This window comes from Anopheles coluzzii, chromosome 2, assembly GCF_943734685.1.
Source record: "Anopheles coluzzii chromosome 2, AcolN3, whole genome shotgun sequence".
Taxonomy (NCBI): domain Eukaryota; kingdom Metazoa; phylum Arthropoda; class Insecta; order Diptera; family Culicidae; genus Anopheles; species Anopheles coluzzii.
This window is the reverse complement of record NC_064670.1, coordinates 41,987,857-42,012,473: the sequence shown is the minus strand read 5'-3', so window position 1 is coordinate 42,012,473 and position 24,617 is coordinate 41,987,857. Positions and strand designations below refer to the sequence as shown.

The window sequence follows — 24,617 nt, the reverse complement described above, 5'->3', positions numbered from 1 at the left end:
TAATTAAACACTAATTAGCCACCCATTATGGAAGTGATCTCCGTCTCCTAATCATTAACCCAATGCAAAAGCACACGTCAAACATTATGCAATCGACAGATGCACCCGCCGCGGCGTAGACTGCAACTACTGAGTTTGCTACAATTTTAATTGACTTCGCGTGCGATATCGCAATCGCACCTTACGCCACAGCAGCAACACACGTACCCGCGGCTAGCTTCCTTATCGGCACCGACAGGCTTCAACGTGCCCGGTTGATCGCTCAATCAAACTCCGAACGCCATCTTCTCCAGTGCCAGGCAAACTGTTTACCCTTTCGATCGCGCATCGTAGCCGTCGCGGCTTCAGTCTTCAGTCCGCCAAGAACGAATCCACCAATTCTTCCTGACCTTTCCGTGAGTGCGCGCGCGCTCGCGCGTTCGTCATCACTCCGTCCTGTTCCTCGCATTGCGCAGCCAACCAAACGAACCACTTTAAACTGAAGGCTTTGGCGCGAGTCGGTACTCCAGCAGCGTAACTTTGACGGCGAATGCCAAAGCGCACCCGCGAAGGGATTTTTTCTCTCTCTCGCTCTTCATTTTGTGCCGTGTTATTTTCTTGCATCTAATGCGATCCTCAGCGTCTTGTGCCTCCCCTAGCGTCCCTCTCCCGTTAATGAGTGTCGAAATGTCAAAGTAAATGTCACGCTTCATAGGCGCGGACGTTGCGATTTAGTGCGTTGGAAGTGGTGGAAAATCAAACTGAAAATCATAACCTCATCCAACGCCGTCAACACCGTACGGCTTGGATGGGGGAGTGGAGATTTTTATTTCACTTTTATTTCGTTCGCCCGCTACGACAATGTCAGGCGCGGCTCGGACGCGGAACTAAAAACGCCAATGACCGGCAAATAATCGAAAGGTGGTAATCACACATTTCACACCCGGGTGTTTTATGGTATTGTTATTCTTTATACAGAACTGTCTAGAAACTTCTAGGCTCATTTAATTTCGATTTCTATTTTATTTCATCATTTGCTTCAATGTAATCATTACATTTTCCCAATCTATTCGTTGGAATGTAATGAGAAAATATTAGCTCAGCGTGAAATTAATCGAGAAACATTTGGGTAAACAACGAAACACACTCGCTTAAAAACTTGCCACCTGGCCGGCAGTTTGCGTATGGTGGACAGTGGTAACAGTGTTATGCTAATCGTATCGTACCGTCTCCACTCATAAAAGCAGCCAAGGAACCAGTTTCGAGTTTTTGAAGGCAAACACCCGCCGCTGCCGGTCCTAAACTAGTTAGGAATTTGGCTTATTATACAACCTAGCCTCCACATGTCTTTTTTTTTGCAATGTCTCTTGTCAAAAATGTCCAGACCGTGTTATGTGAGTGTGAGTGTGTCTGTCCCGGACCTGTTCCTTGCTCAAGATCGGGAGTGTGGTGAGATAAGCTGCACCGTACATACGCAAGATAATGGCGATTTTTCATGACTCTGCGGGAGTTTCACAACAACCAGCATTGTTTGACATTTAATTTAAACATAATTAATTTGCAATATATTAACACAACCAAGCCTATAAGCAGAGCCAAACTCGCGCCTTCTTCCCGTGCCATGTGTTGGTGGATACAATTGGCTCATAAAAAGGCTCATAAAATGGCCGTAAATTTGATCCTCCGTAATCCTACACCATCGGCTATCGTTGCTGAGCTAAATTTTCTATTCTACGTCCCTTTGAACTCTCTCGACAACACACATACGCACACACACACACGACACATCAAGCAACTAACGACAACGGGCGGTTGTGTCGCATGAAGAAACGCATTTCGCCACTAACCATCGGCTGACATTATTCAGTCCACCAAGTCGGCATCACCAAACATGGCGTATCATGGGCAGGTTCTTGTGCAGATCTGCGGTCCCCCTTGTTTCACGGATCGCTTATCCGCTTGCACCGGAGAAGGGGAGCAAAACAAACTGGTCCTAAAGCGTATCTACAGACGGACGGGGGGCACTTTGTGCAGGCTCCATGCGCGTTCCAACCCTCGTGCGAACCGGTGCAAATGAGTATCGGTAGAATGGAAGGTAATGGAACAAGAACAACGCCTGGCTCGGCACAAACGTCACACCGATCTAGTTTTCAAGCTTTGCCCACGAAGCACAGGACAGCCTATACCGTCGTCCACACCGAATATGTGTGCAACACGGCAGACACAGGCGGTACAGCAACAAAAACAGCAACAACAAAAAAAACCAACCCCTCACAAGACAAAAACACGTTCTCCCATGTGGAAGACCTTGAGCCGATCGTGGTGGCAGAATTGAAAGCAAATCTGGTGCTATCTCGCTCTCGTTGTCTTGCGGTGCGGGTTCGTCGCTTGCAATCGACGACGAGTGTCTTTCGTTGCCGTGCGCGCTAGGGTGAACCCACCGACCGGCTACTATCGGTTTAGGTACCTACCCCCTCTGGACGGTTGCGCGGTCGGATCTTGCATTGAGGTCACCCACTCCCACTCCCTTTGCTGCGGCCGCCGAACCTCAAAGTGGTCCCAAAAACTACTTCTACAACTACTACCACCACTACTGCTGCTGCTGCTGCTACTGCTGCCTCAGATTCCATTCCATTTCCTACAATATGTTCTGAATGATGGAAGTATTGTTTTTGTCGTTGCTCTCCTTCACTAGTACCATACTTTGTAGTTGCATTGTTTGGCTTTGTTCTCCCTTTCTCGTTTCTATACACCGATACGCTAAACCCATTGTCATTGCTTGCGAATGTGAACGCGTTTCAGCTCAATTAGAAACAAACGTTAGACTAACCTCAGAGTAGGATGGTTGTACCGACTCGCACATCCTTGCCGATCGATAAACAATTAATCATAGAGCCTTTAATTGGACCGCATCATTACCACGTTCGAGCGATCTTGTTTTGATGGGTACATGGCGTTAATTTGATCGATCGGCACACGGTTGCGAATGGCCACGGCCATGGTTTGGTAGTAACGCTGGCGATTTTATACAGAAGACAACGCAACATTCTATTCTAACACTTTCTCCACCTTGGAGAGGAGTGCTGAACCACACGAGCAGAAGCAGATAGCCTTGTGAAAAGATTGCAATTATTAATGTTACGCTAGAGAACATCTCTTGCACACCATACCTGCAGGAGCATACGCTGCAATTGAACGTTGTTTTCGGTAATTTGGCAGTAATTCAAACTCAATCGCACCGCCAGTACTGCGTGAACACTTTTCGTTCAACCGAAGCCTCAACTCAACTGCTCGCGCGAGCTAATTTTCTGGAGCAACACAGCTGCATCGTTAATTTAATGACACGCCACGTTTTAATTCGGTTTCACAAGAACAAATCTCACCGATGACGGTCACTGGCACGACCAATTCGGTGTCGACCGAAACCTTGACGAACGCCGCTGAAACGGTGCGCTCCTCTGCGAAGGAGAAATCAATTAACGTGCACCCCCTGGCTGGTGGCGATCTTGGCGAGATGATGATGCTGTGTTCCAGCTCCCTCAACAAACGCGAGAAAGAAAGCACACGCAACACCCTGAAAGGTCGCACTGTTTTTAATGAGCCACAGAGCTGGGGATTGTTTTCGTAAGGCGAGGAGCACAAACAAGAGTCGGCAAGAGTTCTGAACACGTGCGATGTTTTACACACACACGATTTCTCGATCCACGTTTGGGGTAGGTTTCTATTTTCACCGGTCACTCGAGTTTGGTGGACTGTTGGTAAGGTCGAAGACAACAGTGTACCGAGTGGGTTTTTGTGTAATTGTGGCCCACGCGCGAACGAAGCACGCTAACGAAGTAGTCTTCATTTATGAGTGCCACAAACAGAACTAGGAGTTTTAAAAATCTCTATTCGTTACCTACCATTTCCACATTCTATGAGGGTATTCTTGTGAGAGTAGAAGGGTGTAGCAAATACATACAAACAAAATAACGAAAACTCTTCCTGTACAAACTATTAATTTTGAGAGCTCTTGAATTCCTTGGAGTAGAAAAGGAACGTGTGAAGCAGTATATGACTCAAACTGTTAGAAGCTGAAATAACGGAGAAAGAACGTTACCCAAAACATTGTGGATGCCTTCAACCCACTCGTATTTCCGTACTTTAACTCTTTCTCAGCTTATTGCGCCTTTTTATTTAAACTCCCACAGCTCTTTTAATGTATGTATTACATAGTACTACCTTCCTTCCTTCCTTAACACAACCACACATACAAATTCGCGCTGCATCATTGTTTGCGGGCGCACTTCGCACACCTTCGAAAGCGGTTCAGCTGCTACAACCCGTTCTTCCCAGTTTAGCGGTGGCCGTAATTGGTGACAAGCAGGAGTAGTTGCCATGGCGCCATATTTGGCCGATCGATTGTTGTGAACGGGCATCCCTTTCGAACCAAGCCTTCGATTCTAACTGCACCAGCCAGCACGCTCTGCCCCTAGAGAGCGAAGTTCCGTCCGTCACCCAAAGACAGCAAGCGACGACCTCCGCACACCGGGTGGTAAGCACGCGAATGCAATGGCAGTACACTTCCCGTTCTTCCAACAATCTAACACTATTGAACGAACGGCAAGCTTACGCGAGACCTTCCCGCACCGGGGAGTGGTGCAAAGTACAATAAGATTACAGTCTATAGTCTTACTGCAGGATGATCACTGAACGCGAGCCATTTGGTGCATCCTCTACGTGTTGCAAGCGGCATACGATCGCAGCGGATGCCACAGTCTAGTCCACAAGCGAACCAAGTGACAGCACCTCGTTGACACCGGTACAAACCGATCGCAAATGCAAATGCGTGATAGATCATGTCGTGTTTCGGTGTGCCGCCATGTTGAGAGCGTTGGCAGTCGACCTGGCTGTCTGGTTGTCTTTGCACTTGCGCTTCAAAAACGTGCTCCATTCTTGCGATTCTTCTACCCATCAGCATTGCCGTTGACGATATCGATGGGAAAAATATCGCCACCGGAATCTTGTCGTGCTTTTGCACCTTTCCTACCTCAAGGGCCACCGGTCTACCACAGAACAGGGAACGTCTGCAACTTCCCATCCTTATGAACGTATTAGAGAGGTTACCCTTTCCAGTTCACTTAGCAAGTGTATAAAAACGCTTTGCTACGAGGCCTTTCAATTACAACTGTGATTTTACACTATCATACACGCTGTACCTCAAGATCGACTGCACTGTGCTTTCCAACATCTAAACAATTGAGCACACGCTATTCCCAAACTTTTGCCTGAGCACAAACAGTTCCCAAAATTATCTAAAAGAATAGTAATTAAGGAAAGCTACGCATGGGTCCCTCTCGAGTCATAGTGTGTTGCACTACGCCACTATAGTGATTGGTAATTCCAAGCCACACCAAAACACATTCCAACCAAATACGAAGAAAAAAATCAAAACAAAACCTCGCATGTAAATGATGGAAAGCTGCAGAATTCCCAACGGCTCACACCGCCAGCGATCGATGGCGCAGTAGCTACGTTACACGCATGCTGTGTGTCGTGTGGAATATTTTATAGAGTCTGAAAACCACGCACCAAGCAAAAGGGCAAACGAAAGAAATTACCATGCCATTACTAGCTCAGGCATAAACAAAGAAAGTACGCTCTCTTCGGTTTGTACCTGTGCCAAAGCGAATAAACGAGCAGAGAGGTTTACTATGCAATATGTTAATAAAATAATGTAAGGGAATTTGTTTAGTATTTACTTTTAAAACAAGACAACTACATCGGTTCAATATTTAAGTAAATGGTTATTATAAATCATTTTATTCACTATAAGAGAACAGACATTTAATGCTTCCACACAGCCAATACATAAGACGTTCAACCTTCATAAACCAATGCTCCGCCAGAAGCAACCTAGACAAACAGTGTCGTGGCAAAAAAACAGGGCAAGTCTAAAATTGTTATGCCTGCACGTCTCAGCGTTTCGCGGGTGAGACACTGAACCGTTGCATAATTTTTGCTCTTTCCAGTGCAGCGAGCAGCAGCGTTAGTGCACAGGCAAAACTCTCACGGCACTGCTGCACTTCGGAGAGGCAAAGCACACAAAGCAAATTGAACCGAAACTGAACGGAATTGTGTACGTGCATGCTGATTGTTTCTAGTTTTTTTTCTTGTGCAAAAATGAGAACAGTAAACAGAGCTCTTAAACACATACTTACGGACTTAGAAATAGTTTTTTTTGCATGAAAGTCCATCAAATTGGCTTATTGCAAGGTATAGATCTGCAGCATTTTCATTATGTGCTTTATTTTATCAAAAGACTTGCACGAAAGCACTATAAGCGACGAACCTTTAAAAATGTCATACAGTTAAACTGTTATGAATTATTTTATCACAACTGCACAAAAATTTAATAAAGTAACAATAACTTTGCAGCTTAATCACATCCCTTTCTGGTTACAGCACGGTTAAATCATCGACCACTAGGAGGAAGATGTTCCGGTAAAGCTTTCAATGCTTCCTTCACAATGATGCAATGACTGACGAAAAACAATGTTTTTCCAAATAAGTGGTCAGCTCAGGGTGGACTATACCATAACACGGAGTAATAACAGAAAACGAACACTCCTACATGTAATGGGAAATTTACCGTCGCTCTATCTTATGCCAGAAAGAAAATTCAGCATCGACGTTACATATGCTGCACACATCACCAACGATTGGGTGGTTGGGTTTCGATTAGATCAGTTAGACCGCATTTCCTTACTGCCCATTTTATGCCCATCCTCTTCCATCTTCCAGTTCACATTTCTTGTTTGTATGTTTGTGTATGTGTGTGTATGGGTTGGTGGGATAGTAAGTTAATTAATTTCGACTTTTATTAGCCCGCTTTTAGGCGGAAAGAAAGTGGATGCGATATTTAAACGATTCATGCACGGATATTAGCTAACAATCACGAGCTCGATAGCAGATAAGAGTTTTTAAAATGATGTTTTTAAAATCACAGTGCAACACTTTTGAAGGTTTTGGTTGGCATAAACAATTGTCCAAGGCACAGCACGTATTTATTGCCAGTACAATTGTTTAGCAGCTAAAGAACACGTTTTTTTGTAACTACATTAAACCGCTATTTGTTTACATTTTTTCAGAGGATTAAAGCATGTTCCTCAACGATTTGTTAGCATTGTCATAGAGCAAACATTTGTTATTCATTTACAAGGCGGTTATAACGTTTCAGAGAATCAAGAGCAACAATTGTTTACATTTTTTTCTTTTGATCTTGCTATACATCACAAATGATACCAAAAGTTAAAATACTCAATTAACCATAGACTAATAAGCCCTCGTCTTGTGTTTATTCATACTACATTGATCTAATCTATATGGCGATAACTTTCTCTGTGTCATAAAACGGAAAACATATTATGTTTTAATGGGTTGCCACCCCTTTTACTATTCAATACTTACTCTGCTGAGCTGCCGATCTTGGCAACACCAAGCCAAGATTACACAAAACCGCCAGCCAAAGCATGGCGGACGACGGCGCTGGCATTGCTGCCCTTCGGCCACCCATGTTCTTGCTTTTGCAGGACCACTGCTGCTGATTGCTTCTGCTACAATCCGTCTCGACCTTGCAGCTTACTCCTGCTGCTTTCCCTCTCTACGGCGGGAATGAACGGGAAAATTTCAACCTCAATACCAACACACGCACACACACTTTCGCTTTATGCCGGTCTTTTTCTCGATTCGAATTCAGCGCGGTGAAGGGCGAGAGACGAAACTTCGATCAATTAGATCGATCGATCGCTGGAACATTGAAACATTTTCCTATCGATTTGCAAACACTTCTTGCCGCAACACACCAGGCTCGATCGGCGATGCACCCACACACCGCACGCGTATCGTTTTGCGGTGTAGAGCCAATTACTACTCCCCACACCCCCTCTTGTTTCTCTTCACCCCGTCTACCACTGCACAGCCTCCCTTTTTTTGTTGCTGTGCTCCAACCGAGTGTGAAACTTTTCTTTTCAAACGGAAAGTGTATCACTGCATTTTCCTTTCGAATTGCACCACACCGTCTCCGTCTCTTTTGCACCAAGCACGGGGTTGCGATCGCGCAGTACGCTAAAGGGAGCTCGCGCCCACTCTAACGCTTCTCTAACTCGGACGTTTCTCTCTTCTATCGGCAAACGATCCACTCGAACGATCACTGGCGCTGCTCGAATCACTCTGTTTACTCCGGTTGACAATTTTGCATTCGATTTCTTCTTGCAGACACGTTTCTCACTCACTCTCTCGCTTACGTTCCTATCGACCCTTGGTTGGTGCGCGACACCCGAGAGGAAGGATTGCACAATATCGATTTCTCCACGACGATCGAGTGCAAGAAAAGGGGACAGAGGGTTGCTTTTTTTACTTCAGGTTCCCGCTCGCTCACTCGTACACACGTTTGCGCTGTGCCGTTTGATTTAGCGCTTTGCAACGAGCCCGAACGAATGTGCTGCTCGATTGCGACACACCGGTACACCCGCGTTTGTGCGCTCACTGCTCGGTCCCACCAGCCGGAACTAGGCAGACAACGGCTTTCGGTCCACCCGCCACTGTCGCGACACTATTACGAATGCCCGGCACATAGGACTTGAACGATCGTGCAGGCGACGAACCAGTACGCTCCAAATATTCACTTCCGCCGCCGTGACGTTTTCGGTGAGGATTTTTGTTTTTTTGAGAGGTTTCAAATACACATAAATCGGAATCTTCACACGCCGAAAACCTCAAAAACTACACCACGGATTTGCTATTATTTCTTTTTCGCTGTTCGGCTTCTGCTCGTTATGCGTTCGATGCTCGATTGTCCATGTCGTCGTTGCACAATGCACGCCGCTACGGTCGCTATGCTGCACGGCTGGTAGACACACACGATCGCACCACCACGGTGGGTCCGAAGCTTGGGGAAAGAGAAACCTCACCGGAATCGCAGACAGGCAGGGCCTGTGTATGAGCCTTCGGTAAGGGGATGGGCCGTGATCTTACAGCAACTGAGCTGCTGCTTCCCGACGGAGTGAGCGAAACTTTGAAACTGAAACGTGTTTTTTCTCCAGCACTACCCAACCATGCAGCTCTATGGTTCGCGGTTTCTTGTGGCTGTTGGATGCGTTTCCATTTTCTGATGGAGGGGATAGTCACTGAGAGCGAGCGTGAGAGCGTGCCTAAGACATAAGGCTCAACATGCGATTGAAGGTTTGCTGGCAAGAGAGTGAGAATCTCTGAGGAATTGTGCAAGTTGCTATGAGGCAGAGATGTTGGTTTTGATGTTTGCGTACTATTGGAACAGTTATTTAGTACACAAGATATTTTAGAACAAAAACAAACCTTTAAGATCTTAATATAGTAAAATAAAACCAAATCTGTTTAGCTGAATAGTATTAATAAAAAAAAAACAATGAACACAATGCACATTTTGTACACATAAACATTTAATTTTTCGTGTTTTTAGAACACTTTTTGCCCAATAGATGTCGCCACAGGCTAAACGTTCCTGGTCTTTGAGCGATCAACATTTTTCATTGTTCTACAGTCTGTTCTCGAGTTACGCGGATTCGGAGATACGCGGTTTTCTAACATTTTACAGATCAAATGTAAAATAAGAACAATAAATTTAATTTTATTTTATTTTATTAAATTAAATCCACTTTAAAGTCAAAAATATTAAAATATTCTGCATGAATCGTATCAAACAAATACAAAATTGAATAAAAAATACCGAGTAACCAATTGTGTTTTTGTCAAAAACTACGAAAATCGACTTACGCGGATACTCAAGTAACGCGGATTCCTGGGGAACGCACAAACTGCGTAACTCGGGAACAGACTGTATTTATCAAATGTTATCTACATTGTTTCCTAAATTTAGTGCAAATACACACTCAAGTTTGATATTCCTTTATGAGGCAATCCAAACACGTATTTAATTTTTGGTGGATTGGGATTGGGAATGGTGGATTATGTGGCCCAAGACGAATATATAAACAAACAGAACAGGCATAATTTTTACATTAAAAATGCTACATTAAACATGATTGGAAAATACTCTGAAATTTTCTGAAATACTAACTGCTTCTCAACATTTTAAGTATACGCGATAATTGTTACTTAACCAGCAACAACATCCATCGCGTGCTTGTCGTGTGTGTCGTGCCGCTTGTGCTGCGCGAGACCATTGCAAGAACGCGGCATAATGTCGGCCAACGGTACTCGGTTTACAGCCGGGTTGGGTACTCCACGCACCTTCGCAACTGTCAACGTCCGCTTGACTGTTCATTTTCTGTAACGGCGTCATGACGCTTGTGATGTGAGTGCGAGCTTCGAAAAGTGGTATTTTTAGGTGTTCCAACGCAGCAAACGAGGTCCAGCACAGTGACGAAAACATCCCGCCGCGTGGTGCCGAGGTAAGCGAACTGAATTCACGCCGGGGCGAGCGGACCTTTCGTGCGCATTTAATGGGCGGAAAATATTGTGTTTTGGAAGGTACGCGCATCGCGCCGTTTTTGTTTGTACGCGTAGCGCCACTCTCCCTCTCACGAGATACCGACGGCGCGCTTGGTTTGTTGTATCGAAGAGATCGTGCGGAGGGTGGTGTGTGTGTGCGTGCGTGTTGAGTGCGATGGGAAGGGAAGGGACGGCATTGTTTTCCGCGGCAAAAGTTTATGCTGTGTGCATCTAGCAGCTAAGCGAGCGCGGGAAGTGCAGCCCCAGGGGCAGGGTAGCAGCGGTACAGGCTGGGTGTGGATTCAGACTGACGCTATCAAACGGCATTCCAATGTGCGGCTCGCATTACACGTTCTCTCCCCTGTCCCTTTCCCTCCACCAGCGACACTAGTATGGTGCGTGTATTATCAGTGGGATAGCAGGTCCGTCGGCGGAAAGTGATTCTGCTTGCTGCTAGCAAACCATATCGCAGATCTAATCTATAGTATGCTGTGAATTACAACTGTTGAAGGTAGTTCATGGTGTTTGATTGGTGTCCCATGTTGGAGAACAATTCCCAATGTAAACGATAAGACTCGTAGTGTTTTGTGCATACATTGAAATCTAACCTTAAGCTTTGTGGTTTACTTTTAGCTACATAACATTTAAAAAAAGAGCGCTAACGAGAGGTTTGAAACATGGATAGCCGTAGCCGTGGTAAACGGCTGTCGACTGTGGTTACAGCGGCAGCAAGCAGCAGTACCGCCGCTGCCAAGGAAACCGCCCCTACCGCGAGCAACGTGGAGAAGAAGAAACCGGGCCGCAAATCCCTGGCCGTCACGGCTGCAGCGCGCAAACGGTCCGCATCGCCCCCGAAACGGAAACCATCGCCCGCTCGGAGAGCTTCCCCGGCCCGCCGCGCTTCTCCCGCCCGAAAGGCTTCACCCGCCCGTAAAGCCTCCCCGGCGCGTAGAGCTTCGCCGGGCAGAAAACCGAAGGCAGCAACCGGCACCACCGCTACCGCCGCGTCCACCACGGTGACGAAGGCCGCCGAGCCGGTCAAAGTGAGCCCGGAGGAGCCGAGACGCTCGCAGCGCATCCGCGCGTCGGAGGAAAAGGTTGACACGGTGCTGCAATCGCTGAAAAAGTCACCGGTCGACAAGCGCCTTTCGGTGATAATGGACGATGCGGAGGTGAGCGGTATCTTGAGCGGCCGAACCACTACGCCGAGCAAAAGCATGACGCCGAACGTTAGCCGCCGGTCGAACGCGATCACACCGACCACCACGACGGAGCGCAGCCGGGCGACGCTGTCCCGTTCGATGAGCGTGCTGCAGGATTACTCCGACCACGAGGACGATGGCGACTTTAAGAGCTTCCGCCGGACGCACGACAATGGCGTGGGCGACCGGTCCCACTCCCAGCGCGGCGTTACGAAACCCATGTGGCAGCAGCAGCTGGTCGAGTTTGGTGGAGCGTTCGGTGCCACCGCCCTGCTGCTAGCCCTCCCGCTGTTCATGTTCGTGACGAACCACTTCTGCTCCGGTGCCGCCCACCGGAACTGTCAGTTTGTGGTGCCAAAAAGTTGGACCGAGTTCGGCACGCTCTCGACGTACATGAACAAGGAGATTGGCACGTTCTATGCGGTGTTTGTGGCCGGCGTGGCCCTGCTGACCGGCCTGCCGATCGGCAAGCAAGTGTCGCTGATGGACGAGTCGAATCAAAAGCGCTCGCACGTCTTCAACGGGCTGACGGTCGCGCTCGGTACCGGGCTGGCGGTGTTTGTCGCGGAGTACTGCTACAAATATCCGCTGCTGTCCGTCGTCAGTCGCGGCTACAATCAGCTGCTGGTGCTGAGCATACTCACCGCGCTGGCTGTGGCGCTGCTCGCCTTCGTGAAATCCCGCACCGTGCCAGTGGTGGAGAGAAATCCGTACGCAAGAACTGGCAACTTTTTGATCGATTTCTTCGCAGGCCGCGAGCTGGATCCGACCGTGCTGCACGTGTTCAATCTGAAGCTCGTCACGTACCATGTGTCGGTGGTGCTGGCGCTGCTGTTCAACGGCATCATTCTGTACCGCAATCTCCACTTGGCCGCCCTGCCGGAACATCTGACCGCGGCACCCATGCAGGAGCGGCTGCTGTATTCGCTGCAGCACCTCACCTGCGAGCCGGTGCCGGTTGCTGCCGCTGCCGTCACCCTGCTCTACCTGCTGGATCTGCTTGCGTACGAACATCATCTGGCCGCTTCGTTCGAGCTGCAGCAGGAAGGATTCGGCGCCCAGATGCTGCTGCGCTATGCCGTGTTCCCGTTCGCCCTTACGCTGCTGCCCAAGTACGTGGCCGCCCACAAGCTGTCCGATGTGCCGCTGTGGGCCGTGGGGGTCTGCGTCGCTCTGGCGCTCGTTGGACTGTTCGTGAAGCGAGCCTCGATGCGGATAAAGTATCTCTACCGGTTGAATCCTTTGGGCGAAAAGGTTGCATGTAAGTATCAACATTTGGAGATGCGTTTCTGCAGCTACATCACACTCACCTGCTCTTGCTACATTCTACCTTTCTTCCCACAGGTTTGGAAACATATCCCACCTTCCAGGGCCGGAGATTGCTGGTGGCGAAATGGTGGCGCTTCGTGCGCCAACCGAACTATGTCGGAGACGTGCTGCAAACCGTTGCCCTGCTGCCACTGCTCTACTGGCGCTTTGCTTGGCCGCCGGTGCTGGCGGTTCTGTTCACCGTCGTTCTGCTGGTGCATCGTGCAAAGCGGCTGAATCTGCGCAACGCCCGCAAGTACGATTCATCGTGGCAGCGTTACTGTAACACCGTACCGTACCTGCTCGTCCCCCGCGTCTACTAAATGTTTGTCCCACCACCCACCCTTCTCATCCAAGTCACATCCAAGCTGGTGCAAAATCTATTCCTCCCACTTTTTACACTGTTCCCATTTTTTTTTTTTTCGTTCTTCAACTGTACACTGTCCACTGACTTTTGTGTACTGTCTTTCTTCCTCGATTCGATTGTAAAAATGTGTGTTTTTTTGTACTTTCGTGTTTTGTCAAAACTAAACAATAATTTAATCCTTTTTAAATTCTTCGGCAATCGGTTTGTCGAACGGCGCATTTGCTCAAGGGCGCCTTTTAATGGTTTTATGTGCTGCTAGGGTATAGAGTGTTTGTATCTCTTTATTTGGAGTGAAATTATATCCAATTTTAATTTACCTTGTGGAAGTTACATTGCAATAAAAGCAACACAACCGTGTGAGTGTGTGTTAGTAAAAACGACTGCAACACGTTAGGCAAAATAACAACAATGATAAACGTATAGAAAAGCTTAAAGTCCCTCAGAAACTAAACAAACAAAAAAGAACTAGGTGCGTAATATACGAAAAGAGAGAAAACAACAAACAAATCAGTGAGAAAAAGACAGCGAAAAGGTCTCAGGGGGATGAGTCCGACAGTGAGCGGTCTTTAAATTTCAAAACAAAAAAATATTGCAAAAAAAATCTAAGAAAATATTGCTAAAATTATCATTTTGTACAAAACAAAAGAAAGCATAGATGGTAGTGGCAAACAATTGTACAAAAAGCTGTGTACAAGTGCTCCCAACAACATCATCGTAAAAGTTCGATCTCTCGCTAGATCAATTCACATTGGCACAGTACGATACGGCGAGCACACGCATGCACGCTCTCTTTTAAACAAATTACACAGTTATGTTTGCAAGCCCTCAGCGTAATACTCAGCAGATGCAGATAAGCATGCAGCACACCCATGCGCAGTCTTGGCATCTTGAAACCAAAAGTACAACAAGAATCTACCTTGTAAATGGAGAACACGCAGCGCCTTTCGCAGAGAGAAAGGCATTATTGTGTTTAAAGTAACTTTAAATTGCCACTGAAAGGTAGAAACCGTTTACAAAATTGTGCTCTCAGGCAGAATGCCGCGCCGCATCAAGCGAGCAGACGATTTCAATTAGGCCATTCTAATGAACTCTTCTTAAACCGTAACTGGTGAGTCTTATAGACTCCCTTTCTAACGGAAAAAAACAGACACGCGGAGGGCTCAGACGTGTTGATTTTGCCAATAGAAGTAAACATTAGTCTGTTAAGTGATAGCGATTAATTTAGATCGATTAATAAGATATTAAATTTTAAATAAAAATACAAGCAAAAAAGTGGACTGTTCCCTTACTGTCTCCGATAGAATCACGCCTTTTTTCAACTTTCTGGATACGCCTCAGCGATTCGCAGCTTATTTCTTTCAAAATAACACTCCGATCTTAACAACGGGGGCTTTGTGTTAATTCTTCGGACTCGTTATTATTCATTCAGTCATTCGAGTATTAATCTGGAACGCAACGTAAATGGCATAGTGGTCAGGAGTACTGGTAAATAGGTAAACTTATCCAACTAAGATTATCGTGTACAGCAAAACGGAATGTTCGAATGAATGATGGACAAGCCGGGAAATTTAAAAGTACATTAATTGTCGAAAAAAGCGGCCTGCTTTAATGCGCCCCCTCTAACAAACCGTATCTGGCTTTGGGTTTCGTTTGCTGTTAGTATGCCTGTAAATGCTTTGCTTATTGTCTCATTATCATTGTCTCCGTGTTGTGCAGTGGGGTAAAATGCATTTCTTTTCGTTTTGGCACGTTTGCCGTTTGCATGCGTATTTGAGGTGCGTTTTAACACACCTGTCCGATGAAACCATCTAACATACTTAACTTCTTTCAATGTTCAGCCATGCCTATCGCATCATCGCCCGTGTTTTGGACCTCTTTTGTGCTGTTTTGTGTGCTGCGTATCATTTTACCCATGTTCCCATGTTTCCCCACCAACATGATGTGATGTATTACGCCTTGTTTTCCCTGCTTGCTGTCTCCCCTACCTGCGTAATGCGTGCGGTTTTAAAGATAAATTCTCCGCAGATCAGTCGGCGAAGTGATCATACTGCACTGTGGGCACAGCTTCTTGGCCCCTAGCGTGTGCAGCCAGCACTCCTCGCAGTACACATGCCAGCAGCAAACCGACACGATCGGTTTGCGAAAATCGTCCATACAAATCAGACACTTGGGCCGATTCTGAATGTACCCTTCGTATTCGCGTATCTTTGCCTTGAGCGACTCGATGATGCGACGCTCCGTACCTGTGGCCGGTTCGGGTTCACCCTCCAGCCCGGCGGGCAGCGAGGTAGGCGGGCCGGACGACGCCGGTGGGGCAGTAGACTTGCTTGTACCCTCGCCGGGGTTGCTTTCGGCCGGCGGTTTCACGACCGGCGGATCGTTGGCAATGAGCAGCTCGCGAAGCGCACTGCTACTACCAGACGCACCACGCCCCGTCACTATTACGTCCCGCTCCGAGTACTGCGGTGGCCCGTATACCTGGCTCTCGTCGCCGTCCACGTTCAGCTCGTCGTCCGTATCGTCGGCGTAGGTAAGCCGTACGCCGAGCCCGCCGTGCGCACCCGGCCCTAGCATGGTCGTGCTGCGCACACGCTTCTGCCCGGCCCACTCGTACACCTCGAACGATTCGCCCTCGACATCGATGCTGGCATCGTCGTCGTCATCGTCGTCATCTTCACTGCCGCCGCCGTTGGCCGTCGCATTGGTGCCGTTGCGCTGCGGTTCGGACTTTCTCAGGCACGCCTCCACGTGCAGCGTGATATCGTCCAGGGTAACTTTGTTGCAAATGGGGCACACATTGTCTTCCGGTTTCCGCTTTCGCGACTTTAGCTGCAACGGAGAGCAAGAAAACGCATTAGCACACTGGCACCGATGGATGAACGGCAAGTTGCCGTGCTACCTTCAAGCGCGCCTGTCGATTGTTTTTGATCTTCTGATACGTCCCCCAACACTCGTCCGGCCCGACGGCCGGACTGGCCACCGTCTCTTCACTGTTGTGGCCGTTCGATCGAGCAGCCGGTAGCTGACCACTGCCACTGTGACTTGGTCCTTCGCCATTGCTGTAGCTAGGTCCGGCCGTTGGTCCGTCCTCAGCGCCGCCAGCGCCATAGGGAAGCTGTTTCTTCGGCTTCAGGATGCGCTCGAGCCGATCTACCTCCACCGCAAAGTGGTGATCGATCTCGTGCAAGCGTAACGTAACACCGCAAATCGGGCAGCACATTGGGCTGGTTCTGCCCTTACGCTGACGAAAGCCCCGGCCAGAATGTTCCGACTCTCCGACTTCCATGTTTGGCAACGCGGTACTGCACCTACTGCACCGAGCACGGGAACATACTGAATAACGGGTGGCGGTTTTCTGGCCCTGGGAAAGTCTTCACAACATATTGCACCGGCAAACGGGACGGGAAATGGGGGAAACTTTCTTTGCGGTGAACTGTGAAACTCGATATTCTTTTGCGGTTGTTCTGTGGTGCGTAACATGCAATTGTTTACATCGGCAAACCATCCATTTCGTCGATGCGATTGTGTGAGTGTGTTTTTTTGGCCTCCGAAGCGTTTGACATTTTGCCCTTTTCGCCTGGCCGCGTTGCCAGACTGATTTTCTTGACGAAGATTTCCGCTACCAAGAATCACTCAAAAAGTGTTTCCTAGTTTGTTTTGTCTTCATTTTGCATTAAACTTTCATTGCAAATAAACAAATAAAGTATAATTTATTATACGCATTCTAAACATGGTTTGCCAGCGTTTACCCTGCATGAGACAATGAATCACCCTGTGCGGACGGGGCGAACATCAATTCAAACTGGCAGCACAGTCGCACAGATCAAATTCAGCGACTTTTTGCAAAATGACAGTTGTGAACGAACCGACCACCAAGCGGACGACCGCTTGTGGTGTGAAAAAAGTGATCAAAACAAGCCAGAAATCCATCCGTTTGTCCCGGAAACGCTTGTCTACCCAAGCCGCAGCCCGAAAGACACGCATTCGCTTCACCATGAGCAAAAAGCCGACGGTTAAACGCACCAACAGCCAACTGTCGGTCGGGCCGAATCTTTCCGCCGGCGGTGCATCGGTAAGCCGCTGCGAGGAACAGCTCGATGCCGCCATATTCCGGACCCTGACCGTGCTGACCAAGCGCCATCAGCCGACGGACGAGTTTAGGGCGCAGTTTTGCCGGGGTGCGTTCCTGAAACCGAACACGAAGGCCTTCATCCAGGTGATGCACTTCCTGTTCAACGTGTACGATGCGCGCGAGTTCCGCAAGCGGTTCTACTGGCCCATCTACGACAAGGGTGCGGAGAACGCGTTCCGCACCTCGACGGTCGAGTACGTCAACAGCTTGATCGAGCGGGGCAAGCTGGTCGGTATGGAAAAGATAAAGGCGCACGTCGTCGTCCTGCCGGGCGGGGCCAAATTCATGAAGTTTCTGCTCACGCTGATCAAGTTCGTGCTGCAGGAGGAGTTGCGCCGAGCGAAAGCGTCCAGCGGTCTTGCGCCCGACGCTGAAGTTGAGCCGATCACAAAAACGCGCATCGCGCAAATGATCGCTTCCCACAAACGTTTGGTTGATGTTAGCGAAGGAATTCGCGGCACCATTCGAGAGGACGTTGCCGCACTGACGGAACGGACGCGCAAGATTGAATCGCTAATCGAGACAGTCCTGCAGGGGTGCGATTTAGCGCAACAGATGAACTACGACAAGCTGATGCTGCTTTGGGACGTGCGGATAAACACGCAGCACAGGGAGCAGCAAAAGATCCGGCAGCGCATGCAGGCGATTGCGGACGAGTACGACCGGGTGGTGGAGAAGACGGAGAGCAAGCTGAAGGCTAATGAGCTGACGCTGCCGTTCACGAAGGAGCAGCTCAAGGATTGCCTTGACAAGTACACCGCGCAGCCGGGCATGGAACAGGTGCACCAGCACGCGCAGGACGTGTTCGACGGTACCGGGAAGCTGCACGCGGTCAAGCTGCTGCAGCTGCTATCCGAGGACGTGCTGCCCAGCGTGGAACAGTTTTTTGGCGGCTTTTGTGTGAAAAACCCCGATGTCATGAAGTATGAGCAGAAGGAACTATCCAAGGTTGCGATCAAGTTCGACGAACTTCGTCAGCAGATCGATATGCTGCAACGCAGCCTGCCCCCGCTCGAGGACTGCCAGCTGCGGGACCTGCCGGGCGGGGACGGAAGTCCCGACAAGCTGGGAAAGGACAACTTCGCCATCAAGAACAAGCTGTTCTGTACGCCCCCGATCGTGATGGACTTTGACGCACAGTCGGACGAGTTTCACGCCGCCGGTCTGGCCGGGCCAAGGAGTCACCAGCGGTTGGCACTGTTGAACAGAGAGGATGTGCACGCGATGAACGCACGAATGAAGTTGCTTTCCGTGAGTTCGTACCAGTTGCGCAGTCCGAAGCCAGCGCCAAAGCATCTGAAGCCGTCGACGGGCGATCAATCGAACGTTCCACAGCCACCGAACGCGACGACGGGCTTTGCCGTACCGCGTATCGCACGCAAAGAAAAGCTAAACCCGCTCACCATGCTGAACCGCATCAAGGCGCAAAGCCAAAAGCAATGCAGCTCCTCCCGCTCCAATGGTGATGCACCGCCGGTCAATAGTACGATGAACATATCGACGCTGAGCGAGATCACACTACGGCCCGAGTTTTCTTCCACCCTGCTCGGGACGCCGGAAAAGTGTGGCCCCGGTACGGTGGGGCGCACGCCGAACGAGGAGGACGTGGAGCGGAAGCCAAGATCCGTGCAGACGCTACAGGTTCCGCAGCAGCAGCACCAGCAGCAGATCAAACGGATGGTTAGCTCACCGACCGTTCACTCCAGCCCACGGCTGATGGCGATCTACGCCGGTTCGAACACGCCCAAATCGACGGTCTCACCGAAAACCCTGCTCCGTGGGCCGGGAGGCCAGCGAACGTCCCTCAAGCGAAGCTCACTGATCGAGAACGAATCGACGGTGCATACTTCACCCTCGGGAAGGTTGGAATCGCTCGTGAAGCACGACGAACTGCCACTACAACGTTGCTTACCGTTGCCATTGGCGCTCGAGCCGGAATCGGAAACGGGTATCACCAACAGTGGTCAAGAATTGGTGGACACGTCCGAGGACAAAACATTGCGTCCTGAGGTAAGCTGGTCGATCTCCAACGGGTGGGAAAAGACGCAATGTCTTACTGACTTGTTTGTTTCTCATTTTTCTTCCCACTTCACACAGAACGGTGGCCAAACAGAAGACCTTTCCCGCACACTCCTAGCGATCAGTGCCGGTGGCATTAGTCAGATAGAGGTTGGTGAAGCTGAATGTAAACCAGCAAGCGGTGAGAAAACCGGCGAAGACTTGCACATTCCAGCGCCGGACGAAGACGATCTGTTCAATGTGAGCGACGGAGTAGTGACGGATTTTGAATGAATTGTTGGTCCGTTCGAGTCGTAGACGTTCTCGTTACGTTGATTTTAAATCGTTAAACTTGCATGCAACGCTTTCGGTCTCTTTCTCTGTGTTAACTCATGTTATACGTATTATAATTAAGTATATAGGAAAAATAAGGCTTTATATAAAATATGCTTTTTATTGAAATAATTTGCCAAAATAGCTCGATTATTCATTCACAACTCATCACACATCACATTACTCACAATTCAAAAGACACTAAAATACGAATAAATTATTGCATCAAGAAAACAACGCCGTAGATTCTTGATAGTTTAGTCTTCATCAAATTCTTTTATTGTTTATTTGCTTCTTTTCTCAGTCGATTTCAATTTCCCTGCGTAAGTGATCCCCTCTTTCCCTCGTAAACGCCGTTCCAAATTGGCGCAAAAACAAAATATCAACATTTGCCTAAAATTCTATCCTTACTGTGTACTGTGTGTGAATGTGCAGAGCGCATTAGTGGCACTTTTGCCTTTATCGTGTGTCTTCCGTGTGTCTTTTGCTGCCTAAAATATAAACGGTGCACTACTACCACCCACCTTCGTCAACACACCATTGTAAACTGGGCCCGAGAGATAAAGATAAGGGAAATAATACTCTTCCTCCCATCCATTATCGCTAGAATACTACTCCCATGGAGTAAAAACATTAACCAAATTGTGATGGATGAGCTTGTTGGTAGTACGTGAATGGAAATGAAATAGGAGAGGGATTGGCGCAATTAGTTTCTTTGTACTTTGTTAGAAAACAGTATCCACAAAAAGGACGGGAAAAAGAGGGAGAAAAGATTTTAAAAGAAAAAAAAACACATTAGCTAACAGGTAACGAGGAACAAAAACAAGAAACACGTTGCAGAGGAGAAGTGGCGCCAGTGCTACAAGTAAACGAAAAAACATGTAAAAAGGAAAGAAAATAATGACACCTAGATGATGATTGGTTGCTGCAGCTTGCTTAACTAAAATGATGATTTGATAAATATTAACACGGCACGAACGTTAATCTAACACGTTTATGTTTAAAGTCAGCGCTATCTAAACCTAACCGTTTGCCCTCCTCCTACTCGGAAAGAAGTAGTGTACGACACCCTTATGCTACATTTTACTGTAATTTTCGCTTCCTACCACCACCGCCCGCTGCTTTTGCCGGAGCAGCTTTCTCATCACTTCCGGATGCTTCCGTCGTCTCGGCCGCGCCATTGGTGGTAGGTTTGCTGTCTGCGGCTGCACTAGAACTGCTGCTAGCTGCCTCCGGTTCATCGCCATTCTTTGTTTCGGAACGTTTCGCCTGACCGTTGGACGTACTCGCAGCTTCTGGTTTCGTCTTTTTGCTGGCGGCTGTTGCTTTCGTTGGCGCTTTTTCCGTCACGGCCTGTGGTAGGTACGAAAAGAGTGACAAAAATGAAGTAAAGTTGATGAGTAAATGACAAACTGTACGAATATGTCTTTCACACCCTTTAATAGCATCTAACATCCAACCGCCCAACTTACCGGCGTTTCCTGCACAAGGAACAAACTGTGCTGACCACCGCTGGACGCTTTGAGGATCACCTTTCCGGCCACCTGCTTGCTGGCGATGAGCACCGGTTTCGCTTCGTCCGTCTCCAGCCCCGTGCCGAGCTGCAGGCTCGAACCCATGCCCCACGCGTACAGCTCGCCCTTGTCCGTTACGGCGAACGAGGTACTCTCGCCGCAGCACACGCTGACCACCTTCTTGTCGCCGAGCGCCGCCACCGGTTGTAGCGTTTTCGCGTCTTCCGTAACGTCATCGCCCAGTCCCAGCCGGCCGTACTCCTTCCGTCCGATGGCGTACACTTTGTGGTCGGTCTTTAGCACGAGTGTGTGGTGCTGACCGCCGGCAATCTGGACCACCTCGTCGAAGCTCGTCGGTTCCGGCACGAACACGGGCTTCACGACGTTCTCGCTCGGGTTCGGTATGCCCAGCTGGCAGTAGTTGTTCAGCCCGAACGCAAATATCCGCCCCGTCTGGTAGTCCTTGTAGAAGGTACAGTACGTGGTAGCCCAGATCGCTTCGGCTACGATCATTTTGCCGCGACGCGTCACGATGCCCGGCTGCAGGAGCTGTGTTTTGCCGCGCCGCGATTCGCCGGACGCGGCCCGGATCGAAACGCGACCGAGCTGGCCCTGCTCCGCACAACCGACTGTGTAGATGTGACCGATGTCGGACAGCAGCACCAGATGGTCACAGCCGGACGCAATGTCCACCCACCGGTTGCCCGGCAGCACCTCGATCGGCAACCGTTTGTTGCCCTCGAGCGTGAGGCCCATGTTTCCGTGCGAGTCCTTGTGAGAAGAGAGACGGGATGCATTAGTATCGGAGCGGAAACGCATCATCCCGTGCCAATACGACCAGTCGCCTATACGTTGAAGGTGATGGCAAGAAAAATCGGCACGGTATCAGTATCAAAAGAACACCCACACCCTCCTCATCCTTCACCCACACACACACACACACTCACGATTTCAGGACGCACCATCAGAAATGCAGTTGTGTTGGGCATGTGATCGGGCTAGTGATAGATTAGTCTGAATTGAGTTCTACCGCCCATGGAGAGGACGGACCCCCCCACAGGTTGATAGCTCGCATATTTGACTCATATGGCTGGCAATCCGCTGTTTTCAATCAGTGCCCGAGCCGAAACCGAGAGGTTTGCACCTTTCAAGAAGCGGCCAGGACACTGCGTCATCCACAACTGATGTATTGCTGGTAGCGAACGCTCTTCTCAAAGAGCTGCCTTGCTGAGGCATATTCGCATGCCTTATCTCAGACCTTCCCGAAGCAAACAACCAGAGTAACCAGGTACTCGTACGGGTGCTCCAAGTGCGAGATTACCACTAGCCTGGGATCGATTGCCCCACAACGACCTTATTCCATCCTGTGCGACCATGTTCCAATATACTGTGTGTGTGTGTGTGTGTGTGTGTAGCGACGAAGGGTATTTAAAAGCAAACCAAATTCCGTTGCGTACAATGTTCGTTAGGTACAATAAAAAGGAAAAGAAAAAGGGTCTCTCACAGGTAAACACAAATGCAGCCTGTGAACTTCGTTAACGACGAGGGGAGAGGATTTAAAGGTCCCTGCCGTTTCCATAACGACAGGGATGGTTATAACTTTTTTCTGCTCTCTCTCTCTCTCGTTCCCCTTCACGCTACGGTGACTGTGGGAACAATCGCGAGAAGGGTCGAAGAATTGAGAACTAATTTGGAACGGGAATATGGAAACTTTAGTTTTTCCCCCTCGTCTTACCGGCGCCCGGGCATCGGCTGCCAGCTGTCACACCGTGCCTTCTCGCCCAATGGACGTTAATGCACCTAAATACAATACCCGAAATAAGACCAATAGTAATAATAACATCTGGGAATTTTCCGTAGCAGGTAAGATACGCGACGACGGGGGCACGCTCTCCAGCAAACCAACACCACGCGGGGAAGAACTTTGGCGGGAAAGCCTACAGATACGGAGACGCTGCCAGCAGACCCAGCTGGGTACATACACAGCCCGCGGGCAGTTCATGTAAGGGGTTTGTAATTATTTTTTATCAACAATATCTAACCGTTTCCAACTTACCCGGAAAGAACCCCACGCGTACACGCGTCCATCGTCCAGCAGACAGGCGGAATGTGAATCGCCGGCCGAAATTTTAACGCACTGTCCGGGCAGATCGATCTGTTTGGGCTCAAACTCGGAACCCTCCTCGGACGTGTCGCGGCCGAGCGCACCTTCGTCGTTACATCCGAACGAGTACACCGTGCCGTGCCGCGTGAGGCATAGATTGTGCATACCGCCGGCCGAAATCTGCACCACGTCCGAGAGCCCCTCGATGACGGCGGGTCGCGTCTTCTCCATGACGTCTTCCCCCATGCCGAGCTGACCCATCTCACCCTGACCGCAGGCTAGCACGTTCCCGGATAGCTTGGGTAGCGTTGCCAGCGGAATTTCGACTGCAAAAGGAAGGGAAAGATGAACGGTAAGTGCAACCGCGCATACCAATGCATGACGTCGCACGAAATATGACCCCGCAGTGGAGTTATTTATAGCCATGCACGAAATGATAAGCTCGATGTGAAGGGGGTAGGTAGCCAACTTACGTTTCTTCGTCCGTTGCATCTTTGCCGCTGGACCTTCGCCCTCGGCCGGCGTATCCTTCCTCGGTCGGCCACGTCCCATCCTGTACAGGGGCTGCAAGAACGCACATACACACACACAAAATCGGTCAATAAACTTTACTTTTCACCAACGCGGCCACCGTCACCCGGGTGAAGATGCCACGCCGTTTTCGCACACCATCACTTTGCACTGAATTTGAGGTTAAGCTTCGCATTTTTCCGCAGCACAATTGCTTGCCACAGCCAGCCTGCAGGCGCCACATACTACTCACCGGCTTTTCTCGCTGCTCGGAAAAGATTACAACCACCCGTTCCTCACCGGCGCACCGATTTCCGTGAAGTTTGAGTACGATTTAAACAATTTCTTCTGCTGCCACGCCGTTTTTGTACATGTTCAGGGTAAGCGTACGAAAAAGACGGTCCGTTCTGCTACCCTGCTAGAACGGAAAGGATGAGAAGTCCCATCCACCAGTTTGGAGGCAAATTTTTGACAGCGGATTTGATTAGTGGAAACGCTTCAGAAACGCTTCACAGTTCAAACGAAACGGATCTTGGCGACCGTTACAAAATACTGAAAAGTTAATGTTTTGGAAGCTGCACACAATCAAGCAGGTTCGAAATGATCTTCCAATATTGTTAACAAAACGTGCAAACTGTATTCAACTGTTTCCCTCATGTTCGGTTTCAATTTTACAACACAATTTTCTGTTTGTGAAAAG

General features: G+C 49.0%; 6 protein-coding genes across 9 annotated transcripts in view; 3 read left to right on the top strand and 3 right to left on the bottom strand.

Moving 5' to 3' along the window:
- LOC120949492 (mucin-5AC) overlaps positions 1-9,055 on the bottom strand; it is a 44,872-nt gene extending 35,817 nt beyond the window's left edge. For both annotated transcript variants that reach the window (XM_040366819.2, XM_040366820.2), the window contains exon 1: positions 7,429-9,055. In XM_040366819.2, the coding sequence (XP_040222753.2) occupies positions 7,429-7,534 (106 nt within the window). In that variant the 5' untranslated portion in view covers positions 7,535-9,055. The remainder of the gene's footprint in view (positions 1-7,428) is intronic.
- Positions 1-24,617, top strand: part of LOC120948228 (uncharacterized) — a 302,677-nt gene that overhangs the window by 249,046 nt on the left and 29,014 nt on the right. The window lies entirely within an intron of this gene.
- LOC120950594 (lamin-B receptor) lies at positions 10,256-14,629 on the top strand. 3 transcript variants are annotated; one of them, XM_040368760.2, is made up of 3 exons: positions 10,256-10,409; positions 11,083-12,912; positions 12,996-14,629. In XM_040368760.2, the coding sequence occupies exons 2-3, from the start codon at positions 11,127-11,129 to the stop codon at positions 13,280-13,282; spliced, it is 2,073 nt and encodes a 690-aa protein (XP_040224694.2). In that variant the 5' UTR covers positions 10,256-10,409; positions 11,083-11,126; the 3' UTR covers positions 13,283-14,629. The 3 variants fall into 3 exon arrangements, with proteins under 3 accessions (XP_040224694.2, XP_049463888.1, XP_040224695.2); XM_049607931.1 differs by lacking the exon at positions 10,256-10,409 and adding an exon at positions 10,471-10,960; XM_040368761.2 differs by lacking the exon at positions 10,256-10,409 and adding an exon at positions 10,471-11,010.
- Positions 14,718-16,862, bottom strand: LOC120951741 (E3 ubiquitin-protein ligase RNF220). The gene is made up of 2 exons (XM_040370624.2): positions 16,226-16,862; positions 14,718-16,155 (listed from the first exon to the last, which is right to left on the bottom strand). The coding sequence occupies exons 1-2, from the start codon at positions 16,610-16,612 to the stop codon at positions 15,331-15,333; spliced, it is 1,212 nt and encodes a 403-aa protein (XP_040226558.2). The 5' UTR covers positions 16,613-16,862; the 3' UTR covers positions 14,718-15,330.
- Positions 17,159-20,061, top strand: LOC120948002 (augmin complex subunit dgt6). Its single transcript, XM_040363952.2, has 2 exons — positions 17,159-19,468; positions 19,556-20,061. The coding sequence occupies exons 1-2, from the start codon at positions 17,174-17,176 to the stop codon at positions 19,748-19,750; spliced, it is 2,490 nt and encodes an 829-aa protein (XP_040219886.2). The 5' UTR covers positions 17,159-17,173; the 3' UTR covers positions 19,751-20,061.
- Positions 20,036-24,360, bottom strand: LOC120947999 (regulator of chromosome condensation). The gene is made up of 5 exons (XM_040363945.2): positions 24,171-24,360; positions 23,881-23,971; positions 23,360-23,733; positions 21,262-22,074; positions 20,036-21,142 (listed from the first exon to the last, which is right to left on the bottom strand). The coding sequence occupies exons 2-5, from the start codon at positions 23,957-23,959 to the stop codon at positions 20,873-20,875; spliced, it is 1,536 nt and encodes a 511-aa protein (XP_040219879.1). The 5' UTR covers positions 23,960-23,971; positions 24,171-24,360; the 3' UTR covers positions 20,036-20,872.